The sequence below is a fragment of the Malania oleifera genome, chromosome 7 (assembly GCF_029873635.1).
Source record: "Malania oleifera isolate guangnan ecotype guangnan chromosome 7, ASM2987363v1, whole genome shotgun sequence".
Taxonomy (NCBI): Eukaryota; Viridiplantae; Streptophyta; class Magnoliopsida; order Santalales; family Ximeniaceae; genus Malania; species Malania oleifera.
The window spans coordinates 92,393,628-92,407,258 of NC_080423.1; the positions used below are offsets into that span (position 1 = coordinate 92,393,628).

Here is a 13,631-nt window from a genome sequence, read left to right on the forward strand (position 1 = left end):
TATTTAATCTTAAACATTGAGCAATCGATTCCCTCTTCCATCTACTTCAACCACACATAAATAACAAATTTTATATGAGTGGAGACTGCCTTCACTTCCATCAAAGAATATAAATACGAATAAAATTGTAATTTCTGAGTAACCCATAACTAAATAGTCTAAATTAGTCATATTTTCATAGCCATTACATTAAATATATATATATATATATATAATATTATCTAATTTTTAAATTTTATATTTCGTATGGACCCGGGAGATCAATAATTTCGGTACGAAGCATATGCCGTGATTCGTTGCGTGGCTTCTCCGAGTTGGGACGAGGCGCCAGCCCAAATTGAAAATCCTAATCGGAAACTCAAATAGCAAGAAGAGGACTCCTTCGACCGCTACGATCGTGCCACGTGTTACGCGTAGTAAGGAGCATCAGCTTCGTGCGCATGAAATTCGCTCACCCGCCGGGTATATATTCGGAAGTGGCGACCCGAAACGTTCGTCAGAGGAATCGTTAGAAGGCTTTCTGAGTCCTCCGCCCGGCGTACCCCCCAAACTCCCCAGGTACCTTTCCGATTCTCCTTCCTTCATCATTTTTAAGATTTTAGCTTCTTGTTTGATCGTTTGATTGCTTGTTTGTTTGAAGAGATCTGAGTCTATGTTAGGAATCAATTGTTTTTGGTTTTGGTTTTTGTTTTGGTTTTGGTTTTGGTTTTGATTTCTTATTGATCGAAGCTTTGTCACTGTATGTGTACGCGACGCTGTTGGATCTGGTTAGGGTTTTTGTTTTTGTTTTTTCAAAATATTTTTTGGACGCTTGATTATTTATCGAACAATTAAGTTGCTCATTCGGACTTGTATTTGTATATATGCTTGCTTGTTTAGCCTGGAAAAAGTATCTTGGGAATTTTTTCATGGATTGGAAACGTTGACTCGGAACTATGAGATTTGTTTCAATGCATAACCAAGAAATTTTCCTTCTCCTGACAAGAACTTATTTTTATTTTGTTCTCTATATGTGATGAGTGTTTTATAAGATTTGCGTAATTTGTTTATTTATTGTGGACCTTTCCTGTGGGGACCCAGGAAAAAATATGCTTTAGGATTTTCCCTTTCTTTGTAGAAAATCACTGAAAGAATTTTGGATGAAAAATATTTTTGGAGTCTTTCCTTTTATGCAAAAATATGGTTTGCAAAATTAAATCATCTTTTGTTATCACTGTTAAAAATGTGAAAGTAAAACCAAGAAAGTAAGGGAAATAAAAACTTAAAAAAATTGAAATTGACAACCTGTTTGGTTTGATTCCAAAAATAGAAAAAAGTTAAAAATCTAATCAAACGTGTGTTTATTTTGGTAAAATAAAAATAAAAATATATAATTAGAATAATGGAAAATGCTAGAGTGCAAGTTAAAGTATATTATAATGAAAATAAGAATTACTCTAATTATTCTGATAATAATTATATACTTGACGTACTATAACAATCCTATTATATATGAAGGTTGAAAAACGGTGAAATTATTTTTCGATGATTTTTCTTATTTTTAGAAATTTTATTGATGTTCTTATTTGAATTTTATTTTAAAGTGTCATGGAAATTTATTCACAATTGTTTAATTCAAATATGAATTCATGATATTAAAAGTGTATTAATGGGTTGCTGCAACAAGTGAAAACCAAACTCTCTTTGCATAACAGCTTAATATAGACAACAGAATGGAAAACTTGCAAAGTAGATAAATGCGTTGTCCTCGCCTGCTTCTTTGCTGTCCCTGAACAAGCACATCAAAAGAAAACAAAAATAATAACAAACATTTCATAAGGTCTCTTAAATCTACCAAAGTATTTTTGAAAATAAATGGTTGTTCATTACCTCTACGTTGTGGAGGCCAAGTGATAAAAATCCTAGCAAAGGGCTGCCACTTCCAGCCATCATACCTAAAATGGTAGGAATTCCTGTTGATTTTATGAAATATTTTCCTGAAATTTGTGAGCCAAGTGATAAGAACACTAATCATCATCACCAACCTACATAATCGTAGATGATAGAAATATTTACTGATTGATCAAAGTCAGTTTTTATTATGTGCAAGGAATTACAAGAGAGAGAATATTTTTAACTCCAATACTGTAAAGACATGGGTTTTTAAAGAATATTAGGGTGCAAATAAGTTATAGATTGGAAGATCAGTGAACCTAAGAGCTCATTAAGCATCCCAACTTTGCTTGCATTCTTCCTACTGTAAAATTTATATCATCTCAATGCAGTGCAGAAAATGGCAGATCAAATCAAGTTGAAAATTAAACCAAACATCAAGTTTCATTCTGAATTCTATTCCACTCAAATTAAATTTAGAATCAAATCCAAGCATAATATTTATTTCAAACCATAGGTGTAAATCACCCAATTCCTTGAATTTAAACAAGCATTTAGATAACAAAGTTCCTGGCCCCAAGTTGTTTAAAATAGACCAATAAATAGAATTTTGCTTCTTTCACGAAGTGTTCCAGTTTGAACCATGATTTGCCTCAACCTATTTGGAAAGCTTACACTGAGTAAATTCTGAAAATTCTCAGTTCATTTCAAAATAGCTGAAATAAGGCTCAAATTGTTTACCTATTCCATGTTGAATAGGGGATCAAACATGCAATGTTTCATAGTTCCTGTAAAAGAAGTATCACCAATTTATTGCAATAAAACATATACTTGGTTTGCAAATGCAAGAGGTGTGTGTGTGTGTGTGTTTAGGGGGGGTGCGGGGGAGGGAGCAACCTCCTCCCCATCTATTTTTAATCTATGATATCTGTAAGGAATTTCCTAGGATTGTCTAGAATATGAACAGACATCATGCCTTTCCAGTAACAAGTAAATGATAGATATTCATGATTGAGGAAGTTAACCAAAAATACGGAAGATTATAATGCTTGGACATAGTACATCTGAACAAGGTAACTTAGACCTATATAAGCTTCATGAAAAGGAAATTAAATGAAAATTGTATAATTCAGACCATTGCTACCTCTCCATTCAAACCCTAATACTCTTGTTGTTAACTTATTTGGCTTTGTATTGCTAACTTGTTCCTTTATTCCATATTTGCCATGAACTACAGGTTTGACGACTTAATCTTCATGAATTCAAGAACTACTGAAGCATCCATCGTTTCCTGTAAATCGGGAAACAAGAACAACTTCTTCTTCTGGATTTTGTTTTGCTTATTGCCAAAGTTCTTTGGGAACCCGATTGCATACGTGAACTTCTTGCTGATTAAGGCTATTGCTAGGAAATCTTCAGGAGGCCACTTCTCTGAATATTGTGAGGTTCATCCATAGTGATTAATTTGGTCATCTGCTGTACACATCCCTCTCTACTTTCTGCAACATGGTTTCTTCTCAGCTAACTGGCTTGGCAAAGACTCATCTAGGCAAACCATTCCAGAGACAGTTACTTTTTCCTCTGAACCCCCCTGAAGTTGTCCCCTCAGATCATGATGATTTTGATTTTTCTGATGTATTTGGCCCAGTTCAGGCTTCGGTAGAAGCAAAATTTGGGGATTCGGTGAACTCGTTGTCTGTACCTGAAGAGACTAAGCTTATTTATGATGATCCAGTTGCAATTTACAGCCAAACACATTCTTTGGTTGGCCCTTTTACTTGTGTTAATCAATCATTGGACCTCAGCAACCTTACTATACATGAGATGGATGATTCAGTGGAACTGGCCAAGTGTCTCAATGGAGAGAGCATTGAAAAACTTCAGGGAACTTCGGCGGAGGATGGTGTTGTTGAGGAACATCTTGACAATGTTGATAATACTTTCATGAAGGTCCAAAGTGTAGGTCTTGAAGATTTTGAGGTTATGAAGGTTGTTGGGAAGGGTGCTTTTGGAAAAGTGTTTCAGGTGAGGAAGAGGGGTTCATTGGAAATATATGCAATGAAGGTCATTCGGAAGGATAAGATTGTGGAGAAAAATCATGCTGAATACATGAAAGCAGAGAGGGATATTTTAACAAAAATAGATCACCCGTTCATTGTCCAGCTCAGATATTCATTCCAAGTAATTACTTCCCCATTCTGAAATAATTTTTTTGAACTTCATATATATTACACATGCATGCATACTCTTCTCTTTTTCTTTTATTGTTTGTTGAAGCTTCTAATTGAACTTTGGAACTTACAAGCATATACAGGAAATCTAGTCTTGCATATAGTCTACATGGAAGAGTTGAAAATAAATTGATGGATTTTCTTACTATATGATGTGTGTTCTTAAGCTTGAGTGGTTCCTGAAATGCAGACCAAATATAGGTTATACCTTGTGCTGGATTTCATAAATGGGGGTCACCTATTTTTTCAGCTCTATCACCATGGCCTTTTCAGGTATTCTTTAATCAGCACTTTTTTCATGTAATTTTGAATTTTCCCTCAATGCAGAGTCATCACATATATCCTTGTTTGCTTCAGAGAGGATCTGGCACGTATATATGCTGCTGAGATTGTTTCTGCTGTCTCTCATCTTCATGCAAATGGTGTAATGCATAGGGATCTTAAGCCTGAAAATATCCTGCTGGATGCAGATGGCCATGTACTCTCTCCCTCTCTCTCTCTCTCTCTCTCTCTCTCTCTGTGTGTGTGCACACTTGCCTCTGTTCTGGTGTTATGTGGTGTATTTAGTTGACCTCATATACACATTCCTTCATGCAGGCTATGCTGACTGATTTTGGACTGGCAAAGCAATTTGATGAGAATACAAGGTCAAATTCCATGTGTGGTACAGTAGAATATATGTCACCTGAAATTGTTCTTGGAAAGGGCCACAATAAGGCCGCAGACTGGTGGAGTGTGGGCATCCTATTATTCGAGATGCTCACTGGGAAGGTAAGCATTTTTTAATGAATTATCTTCTGCAAGTGTGCCATGTGGTGGTTAGATAATCTTTATTGGGGCAGTACTCATACGCATATTTAATGTTTTTTGCTAGTTTTTTTTTTGATAATTTCCTTTTCTTTGAAAAGTTTTGGTATGTTTTCTTGATGCTTGACTTTATCCACGCAATTATTCCCTTATAATTATCTCAACTTTTTTTCTTGAATAATTCTTTGTTTAATTGAGGAAAAAATTGATGCTAGGCTCACTGGAACCAACTTATTCAGGTTCCAGATGTGTCGCACAATGTCAAACTTTTATTAGCATCTATTTGACAATGAATTTCTGAATAGTTGGAAATCAATTGACAGTTTTTTAAATATACATTTAGTGATTATATTAAATTAGATGAAGTATCTTAGAATTATTCCAGATTATGTTTTAACATCCATTTGTGACCTTTGAGGTCCTGAAAGCAAATTTAATTTGTTTGGAAGTTCCTACACATCAAGTCAACATTTGTGGTGCCTTACTACTTTTTTGTTTTCCTTCTGCAGCCTCCCTTCATTGGTGGGAACCGGGAAAAGATGCAGCAGAAGATAATTAAAGATAAGATTAAGTTACCATCATTTTTGTCGAGTGAAGCGCATTCTCTTTTGAAAGGGGTAATCCACATGCCCTTAAATTTATTTGTCATTCTTAAAGCTGTGAGCTGCTTATGTCATTTTGTGTGTGAACGTTTATTTTGACTCTGTATTTCTGTATTTAAATTTGCTGCCTTAGATGTGCCGGCATCTGTCCTTAGGATGCCTGGTCATCTGCTGGAGTGATTTACATGGATCTTGAAGGATTGATGAGTGAGTTTAGATATCTAAATGACGAGGTTATTGGGATTGAAATTATACACCTGCACCTGCACCTCCTCACACATCCCACTGATGCCAGCCCACGAAAGAGCATCTATGTTACAGTTATAGGCAAGTGTTTTTTTCAGTGTTTTGAAAGGCGTTTTTGAGGCGCGCCTTAAGGCGTGTCTCGGTGCATTTTAGGACACATACGCCTCAAGGCATATGTGTAAAGGCGTAAATCCAATAAAGCGTACGTCTCAGCCAAAAAACCACGCTTTTTAACGCCTCATATGCAAGGCATATGCCTTTCGGTCCAGAACCCAAAACATACTGAAACCCTATCCTCCCTCTCTCTCCCGCGAAGCTTCTTCTCCTCTGCTCTGTCGCCAAAGCCTGACGAAGCCTTCGCTCTCTCTTCGAAGCCTGGACGAAGCCTCTGCTCTCTCTCAAAGCCTCTGCTCTGTCTTTGGACGACTCGATGAAGCTCGGCGAAGCCTCTGCTCTCTCTTTCGAAGCCTGGACGAGGCGTGACGAAGCCTTTGCTCTCTCTCTCTCTCTCTCTCTCTCTCTCTTATGCCTCGACAAAGCCTCTGCTCGATGCTCGAAGCTCGAATCCTCTGCTCTCTCTCGACGAAGCTTCTGCTCGAAGCTCGAAGCCTCTGCTCTCTCTGTCTCTGTCCGACGGATCTGACCATATTATTTTTACAATCAACCAGAGTTGACTAAATGAATATTAAAAATTATTCTCATTTTCTCATGAAAGTTTCCCAAACAGACCCTTAACAGGCTGGAGAAATTTGTAATTTGGTTTTTTTCTCCTGTTTGAAAACTTATGGCTTATTTTTAATACTTAAGAATTATATTTTTGTTTTTTTCTCCATTATTCTAATATTTTTCTCCCTTTTATACTATATATAATTTTTATTTATTTATTACATTTTTTTTTAAAAAAAACAATCCCTAAATGCTTACGCCTTGAGGCTTATGCCTCGCCTCGCGGAGGGTAAAATGCCTCGCCTTCCGCCTTCGCCTTTTAAAACACTGGTTTTTTCATTTTTGTGAAACATCCACACTATCCCTAATCGAAATTTCAGTGACATCCAATTGGGGAAAGAGGGAAGTAGGGGAAAATTGTTGTCATTGCTGTTACCAGTTTGCCACTGTTCCCTGATAGGAGTTATTACCATCTTTTCCAGCGGCCTTGACCAAATCACATTTGGCCCTTGCTGTCGTCTTCATCCTATAATTAGAACCTGACTTGTCTTCTCCATGGCTAACCACCAGTCGAAACTAGCATCATGGCTTCCCATTCTAGCTGTGCACACAAGCTCCATAGGCAACCATCAGATCCAACCAATTTGCCACTGTTGTCTCCAAGGCCAGTGACCAGATTGCTAGCCATTGTTATTTCCTCCATGCCTACTGACCAGACATTAGTGTAGCTCCAACCATAAGCAGCATCTTTATTGCTGACACCAGACTGAGAAGTCCTGCAAATGTTAACCACTCTGACTACCATGAGCAATATGCTAAACAGAAATTGCAAAAAGACTATACTTGTTCATCGGGCATAAAGTCTTTTGTCGTCACACTAATGAAAGCCCTGCAAGTTTAGTTGTAGGACTAATACTTGTTCATTGGACATTAAGTCTTTGTCATCACACTAATGAAAGCCCTGCAAGTTTAGTTGTAGGACCATACTTGTTCATTGGGCATAAAGTCTTTGTCATCACACTAATGAAAGCCCTGCAATTTTAGCATTAGAAATTTTGTTGTTGCATTGTACAGTGCAATTTAAGCCGCCATGAGTTGTGTTTGGGACTGGATGTCAATCAAGCATTTCTGTGCACACCCATACATATATACTGTAGGATCAAAAATAGAGGGTGAGGAGCACAGCTACCTTGGGAAGGAATTTGGTGCTTGAGGATGTTTGATTCTTGGTTTGTTCCAACTTCCTAGCCTTAGTCATATTTCATTGTTCACATGTGAAGAGTTCCTCATCATTTAATATAAAGGTCATTTTTTGTATGATAAAAGGCCTCCAGCAAGTTGTCAATGATAATTTTCAGTAATTTTTATTTTGCATTTGTTAATAATAAATCTTATCCCTTTCTAATTTATTGATGAGGAAATTTATAAAAATTGTTGCTTATTGGTATAGTTGCTACAAAAGGATGCAAGCAAGCGGCTGGGAAGTGGGCCTGCAGGGGGCGAGGAGATCAAGCGCCACAAGTGGTTCAAGCCTATAAACTGGAGGAAACTAGAGGCGCGGGAAATTGAACCAAGTTTTCGTCCAGAAGTTGCTGGAAAACACTGCATTGCCAACTTTGAGAAGCACTGGACTGACATGCCACTGTTGGACTCTCCAGCCTCCAGCCCCGACGTCAAAGGGAACATATTTAAGGACTTCACTTACGTGAAGCCTGCAGCCCCCTTTCTCCAGAGGTGCAGCCCCCTCTCCGCAGAGAAATAGCTCTGTCCTACTAGAATGGTTTGCCCTCTGGAAGCAACCTCATCTCTCTCCCTCTCTCTGGAGGATGTGTGTTCTTTCAAATGGTTGGGGTTAACTTTGATAGATGCTCTCTAAATATAGCAGTTTCTTTTAATGTACTTTCAGTCTGAACAAACAACATCAAATTCAGGATTTTTTTTTTTGGCTAATTGGATGATGTAATAAGCTGTGTCCACTTTTTTCATCAGTGCATTGACCCTTTGGATGGAGTTTTTCTCACAAAAAAAATGTTAATCCCATCTTTAGAGAGCATTTGGATTTGAATTTTTATTGAATTTGAATAAATGTCTTATGTCATGTTCCTAATGGAAAGATAAGTGATGCCATTAACTCTTATTTCTCATTTGGGACGGTTTTTAAATAGTGAATGTGGTAATAATGACATTAGGGGTGTTTTTTATTTTTCTGTCTTTTTTCTTTTTGGTGAGACCCAAACAGTTAATGCGCCAATGGGGATGGTCCATGTCCATTGAGACATCCCCAATTTGTTGCTCATGTGAAACAAATTAGTTTTCTGACTTTGCTTTCATACCCTATTTATAAACAAGTCCAAAATACAAGAGAGCTACAAATATACTCCTCAAACACGTTAAAATTTAAAAGCAAACTTCAAAAATTAAAATGTCCACAATTCTAGTGAAAATTAATTATTAATTAATTACTTTTAACTTAGTTGAAGAAAATGTCTGGGAATTGATTGAAAAAAAGATTCATATGGTGGACCTCACATAATAGGATTTAAAATTTGCTATTACTGTTATTGTATGCAAAATTACTAATTAATTAAATGTACGTTTGGTACATAAGAATGAAAAATGGAATAAATAATAATGAACTAGATTTTATTATATTCTCCATTTATAATTTCATTCCATTTCTTTTCTATCCATTCCATTCTGCAAATCGACCATCCTTGTATAAGCATGCAAAATGGGTCAACGTAAATCTATTGAAACATGATTAGGGGAAGTGATCCACCCCAACTCAACTCCAGCAATACAGTCATCTATGAGTGGGAAATATGATCTTACCCCAACTCAAAGTTGGTTATGTATGGCAGTGTATTTGGGTGTAGGAGGATTTTGATTTTTATTTATTTTATTTCTATGCAATCAACCAAATATTTGAATTTTTATTTTTGGTTTGTTTGTGTTAAAAGTTTTATTCAAATTGACAACTATGAGTTGAAAATTACAAAAATATAAGGATTAAACTGATATGATTAGATAAACTAATAATTTTTCAATACTGCATACCCTCTATATATACACATTTACGTAAATGCAAATATTCAAACATACGATTTGTAATATATATATAAGTGCGCACACATAAATTGGGCAAGTAAAAAGTACATGACTATTAGGGTGAACCAAGATAAGTGATTTACTCACTGTTAGCAAATGCTATGTAGAAAATGCTCGACTACTCGGTAAAAATGCTTTTGAGTTTTCCTGAAAAACAGACGCTTGACTATTTGAGCATAGAAATAACTAAAATTATTGTGATTCTGATTTCTTGCCAAAAACTAATAAATTGTTTGGATCTTCAATGTATTGCTAGAAAATGATCTAATATGAATGATTGAAACGTCACACTTTTTCTTACCCAGTCCATCAAAATTGTTTCCAAAGATAATGTATTCATATATTTTAACACTTCACTATAATTAATTTTTTGAATATAAAAATACATAGTAATAAAGTAAAAACTATGAATATTATGGATGCATAATAACACACCTTGAAATTATATACAAGAATTATTAAACTCTTTCAGTGTACTCCATTAAGTTGCCACAAACAGAGGCCTTGTTCTTCATACCCTGCAGGCAAAACTCCTTTCGCTTGAAGTCTTTGAACAGTAGCGAACCATTCACCATCGTAATCAAGAACTTCAAGGTTGCAGTCAGACTCATTTCCATCTTCTTCACCTTACTTCTTGCTTCTTACTTCTTACTTCTTACACACACACACACAACTGGTTTATGTTTCAACCAAAGGTGTGCTAGTACCTTAATTTATAGGCTTGGTGTGCTTGAGAGGCTTTGAAATTTGAATGTTGGCATATTTATTGCTAATATTTGAAAAAATATATGCCTTTTATTACCTACATTCCATATATAAATAGCTATATTCCTCTTTCTCTCTAGTTGCAACTTGCACGTTTATCAATTTTATACCATCAAATTTCTTATTTTGAACCCATTTAATCACATGAACACTTTAACACGCCTATGCTATTAATTAAAAATTTTTCATATTAGTGAAGATTTTACACAACACCTTCTAAATTTAATCAATACATTAAAAGTATGCACTATGTTGCTTCAATTTTTTTTTATGTTAACCAAATGTGCATGGCAAGAAAGAACCCAACTTAGGAGTCATCAAATTTTCTTGTTACACTAGTGAGTGTCTTGAGGGAATTTTTCAAAAAGAAATTTAATAATTTTTTGCTTCAAAATTTTTGAAAAAAAGTTTCTCTATTTTTCAAATTGCATTCTTTGAAAATCTTAAGATGCCAATGGGCACAATAAGAGGTCTTGAATTCAATTTTTCACAAATAGTAATTCTTGATTTATCACGAGGAAAGTCACGTCCTCTCTTGATTTGATCTCACCTAGTGTAATGTACTTTTTTCTTTTAGTCCATTGAGAGCCAACAAGGTCTGGACCATACAAGGTAAGTCATTTACTATCTCATCCTCTCAAGGTTCAAACCCGAGACCTCTAATATGTAATTTCAAATTATGGCCATTGAAATGTATCCTTGGACTTGCAGGACAATATGCCTATTAATTTCTTAACTTAGAGAGGATTTTTGTTCTTGAATAATCATTATTAGATAATATATTTGTGAAGAAACTTTCCATAATGATAATTAGTATATAAATATTTCAGTTGCATTAGATTTCCTTATATTTTGCGAATACATTTGCCAAGTAAATTCCTAAATAAGATTTTGTTGGAACTTTTGAAGTTATTAATTGGGATTTTTGAAAACTTTTTCAAATAACTTTCTAATTAATTAAGACATAAAGGAAAACTTGTAGGGTTAAAGGGAGGAGTGTTATTTATTTTTATTTTTTGATTACATAGAAACTCCAGCCATCAACGAGCACTTCAGACCCCATGGTGTGGCAGAAAAACTTGAAAGGTTAAAGGGAGGAGTATTATTCCAAGCATTGTAGTGGAGTTCAAAATATAAAAGACTGCCTTGGGTGTCCAGCACATGTTTGTGAGATTAGGAAATGTGTCTTGATGAAAGGAGCGAACAAGAAGGGAAATGATTCATTTGAGATCATTTAAAATCACTTATAGAAACATACTATTAGTTAGGATTGAGTAGTGTACGGTGAAAACGGATTTCACAGATCAAATTAAAGAAGTTCAGTTAAATCAGTTCAGTTAATATTTTAATTTCGATTGGTTTGGTTTGATTTTTTAAAAAATTCTATGTTTTGTGATTGGTTCATTTGGTTTAAGAGAATTTTTTTTCGATTAATCAAATTTATCGATCAAATGTATAAACATTAATATATAAAAATTATATATATATATATATATATATGTAAATAAATACATATTATAAATATTTACATACTTATATTGTATAAAAATATTATATATAAAATAATATGTAAATTAGAAATGCATCATAATTTCAATTAACCAAGTCAACTGAACTAAAATTCAATTGGGTGAAGGTTGGGGTATACCCTAAACCGAAATTTTTCTATGAATTTGGTTAATTCACGGAATTCACTATAGTGACTGATTGTGCAACCTTACTATTAGCAAACATACCTATCTAAAAGTAGTTTGCGATTATTTATTATAATTACTTTTTCAAATTATTGAGTTTTACAAAAAATACTTCTTCAGAAAATAACTAGTTCCCAAAATAAGTTGTTTGGAAAAATATTTTTTTTATGTCAGTACTTTTTTTTGGTAAAAGAGGGCGGTACCTCCATTTATTTATTAATAAACCTTCACTTTTGGTAGAGGAATACCGCGATTACAAGTTAACACCAACCAACCAAATTAGGACAAACAAAATTAAACATAACTAACAAAGGAGAAAAAAACATAAAAACAACAAAAAACAAAACGAAACTCTGGAAATAAACTAATGACAAAAGGAAACAAGACCCCACCTATCCATCCGAAGGATACCTTTCAGATAACGTGGTAGAATGTGTTGTTTTTCGTAACTTACATTGTTTCCCCTTTCTCATTCTTTAGCAAAAAAATCAGCAGCACTATTGCCTTCTCTATATTGATGCATCACCATGACATTCACTCCTTCTAACTCTGCTACAAGCTCCTCCCAAAATTCCCAAAGATACCACAAAGTACATCTACATTTCCAAAGCCAATCAACTACAATTAGCGAGTCACTTTCAATAATCACATTAACATAATGCAAACATTTATATAAACGAATTTCTTCCCTGATTGCTTTTAATTCCACACTATTATTCGTACCATTGTCAAAATAACTTGAAAAAGCCACTTTTACCATGCCATGACAATCCCGAATAATTCCTCCACCTCCTGAAGTACCCAGATTGCCCCTACAACTCCCATTACAATTAAGTTTTATCCATCCTACTGGAGGTTTAACCCATGAATAATTTTTCCAGGCCTATTGCAAACTCCCTGATGCTTAATTTGAAACTTATTCAAAATCTTAATGCCCGACTTCTTCAATTTTTGAAAAGAAATGGTGCTCTCAGCAATAAAACAAACACAGAATCGAACACTTCTCCATATCTGATCTGCACTTTGATAAACTCTTTCCATTCTCGTTTTACATCTTCGATTCCAGAGGCACCACGTAATCAAACATGGAATCAGCTCGATTAAAAAACCTTTAATAGATGATTTTTTGCATAGTGGAATCAATTTGCCATTTTATTTTTCCAAGGAAGAGATCGTTGGAAAGGAATCCCCAAAGCCACACTAGCCCGATGCCAAACCTCTAAAACCACCTCTCCTAAAGAAAAAATATGATCAATGTTTTCTTGACTTCTCTGAAAGTAGCAATCACAAGCCAAAGTCATCGATATTCTTGTGATCTGAATTCTATAATTTACAGCCAAGCATCTAAACCAGGCTCTCCATAAACACATTGAGATTCTTCTAGGTAATACAGAATGCTAAAACCAGTCATTCCACAAAAAATTATCACTCTGCTCCTCACTGCCTCCCAAGCCGTCTTTGTAGAAAAATTATTGTTCGGGGCAGGCTTCCAGACAAAAATATCCTGCCCACTTTTACTCACTGGCACCTGTTGCAAAAAAACTTGGAAAGAGTAGTGCCCTAAAAAAGAGGACTTGTGAAGACTTAGGTGGATGTATGATTTTAGAATAGCTTTCATATTTTCTCTTTAGAATCAAATA

General features: G+C 35.0%; 1 protein-coding gene across 1 annotated transcript; it reads left to right on the plus strand.

Annotated features, from left to right (window-relative positions):
• Positions 1–301: 301 nt before the first annotated feature.
• On the plus strand, positions 302–8,537 carry LOC131159956 (serine/threonine-protein kinase AtPK2/AtPK19-like). The gene is made up of 7 exons (XM_058115201.1): positions 302–558; positions 3,110–4,053; positions 4,294–4,376; positions 4,461–4,581; positions 4,701–4,874; positions 5,420–5,527; positions 7,875–8,537. Exons 2-7 carry the CDS (start codon positions 3,379–3,381, stop codon positions 8,184–8,186), a joined length of 1,473 nt encoding a protein of 490 aa, XP_057971184.1. The 5' UTR covers positions 302–558; positions 3,110–3,378; the 3' UTR covers positions 8,187–8,537.
• Positions 8,538–13,631: the final 5,094 nt, after the last annotated feature.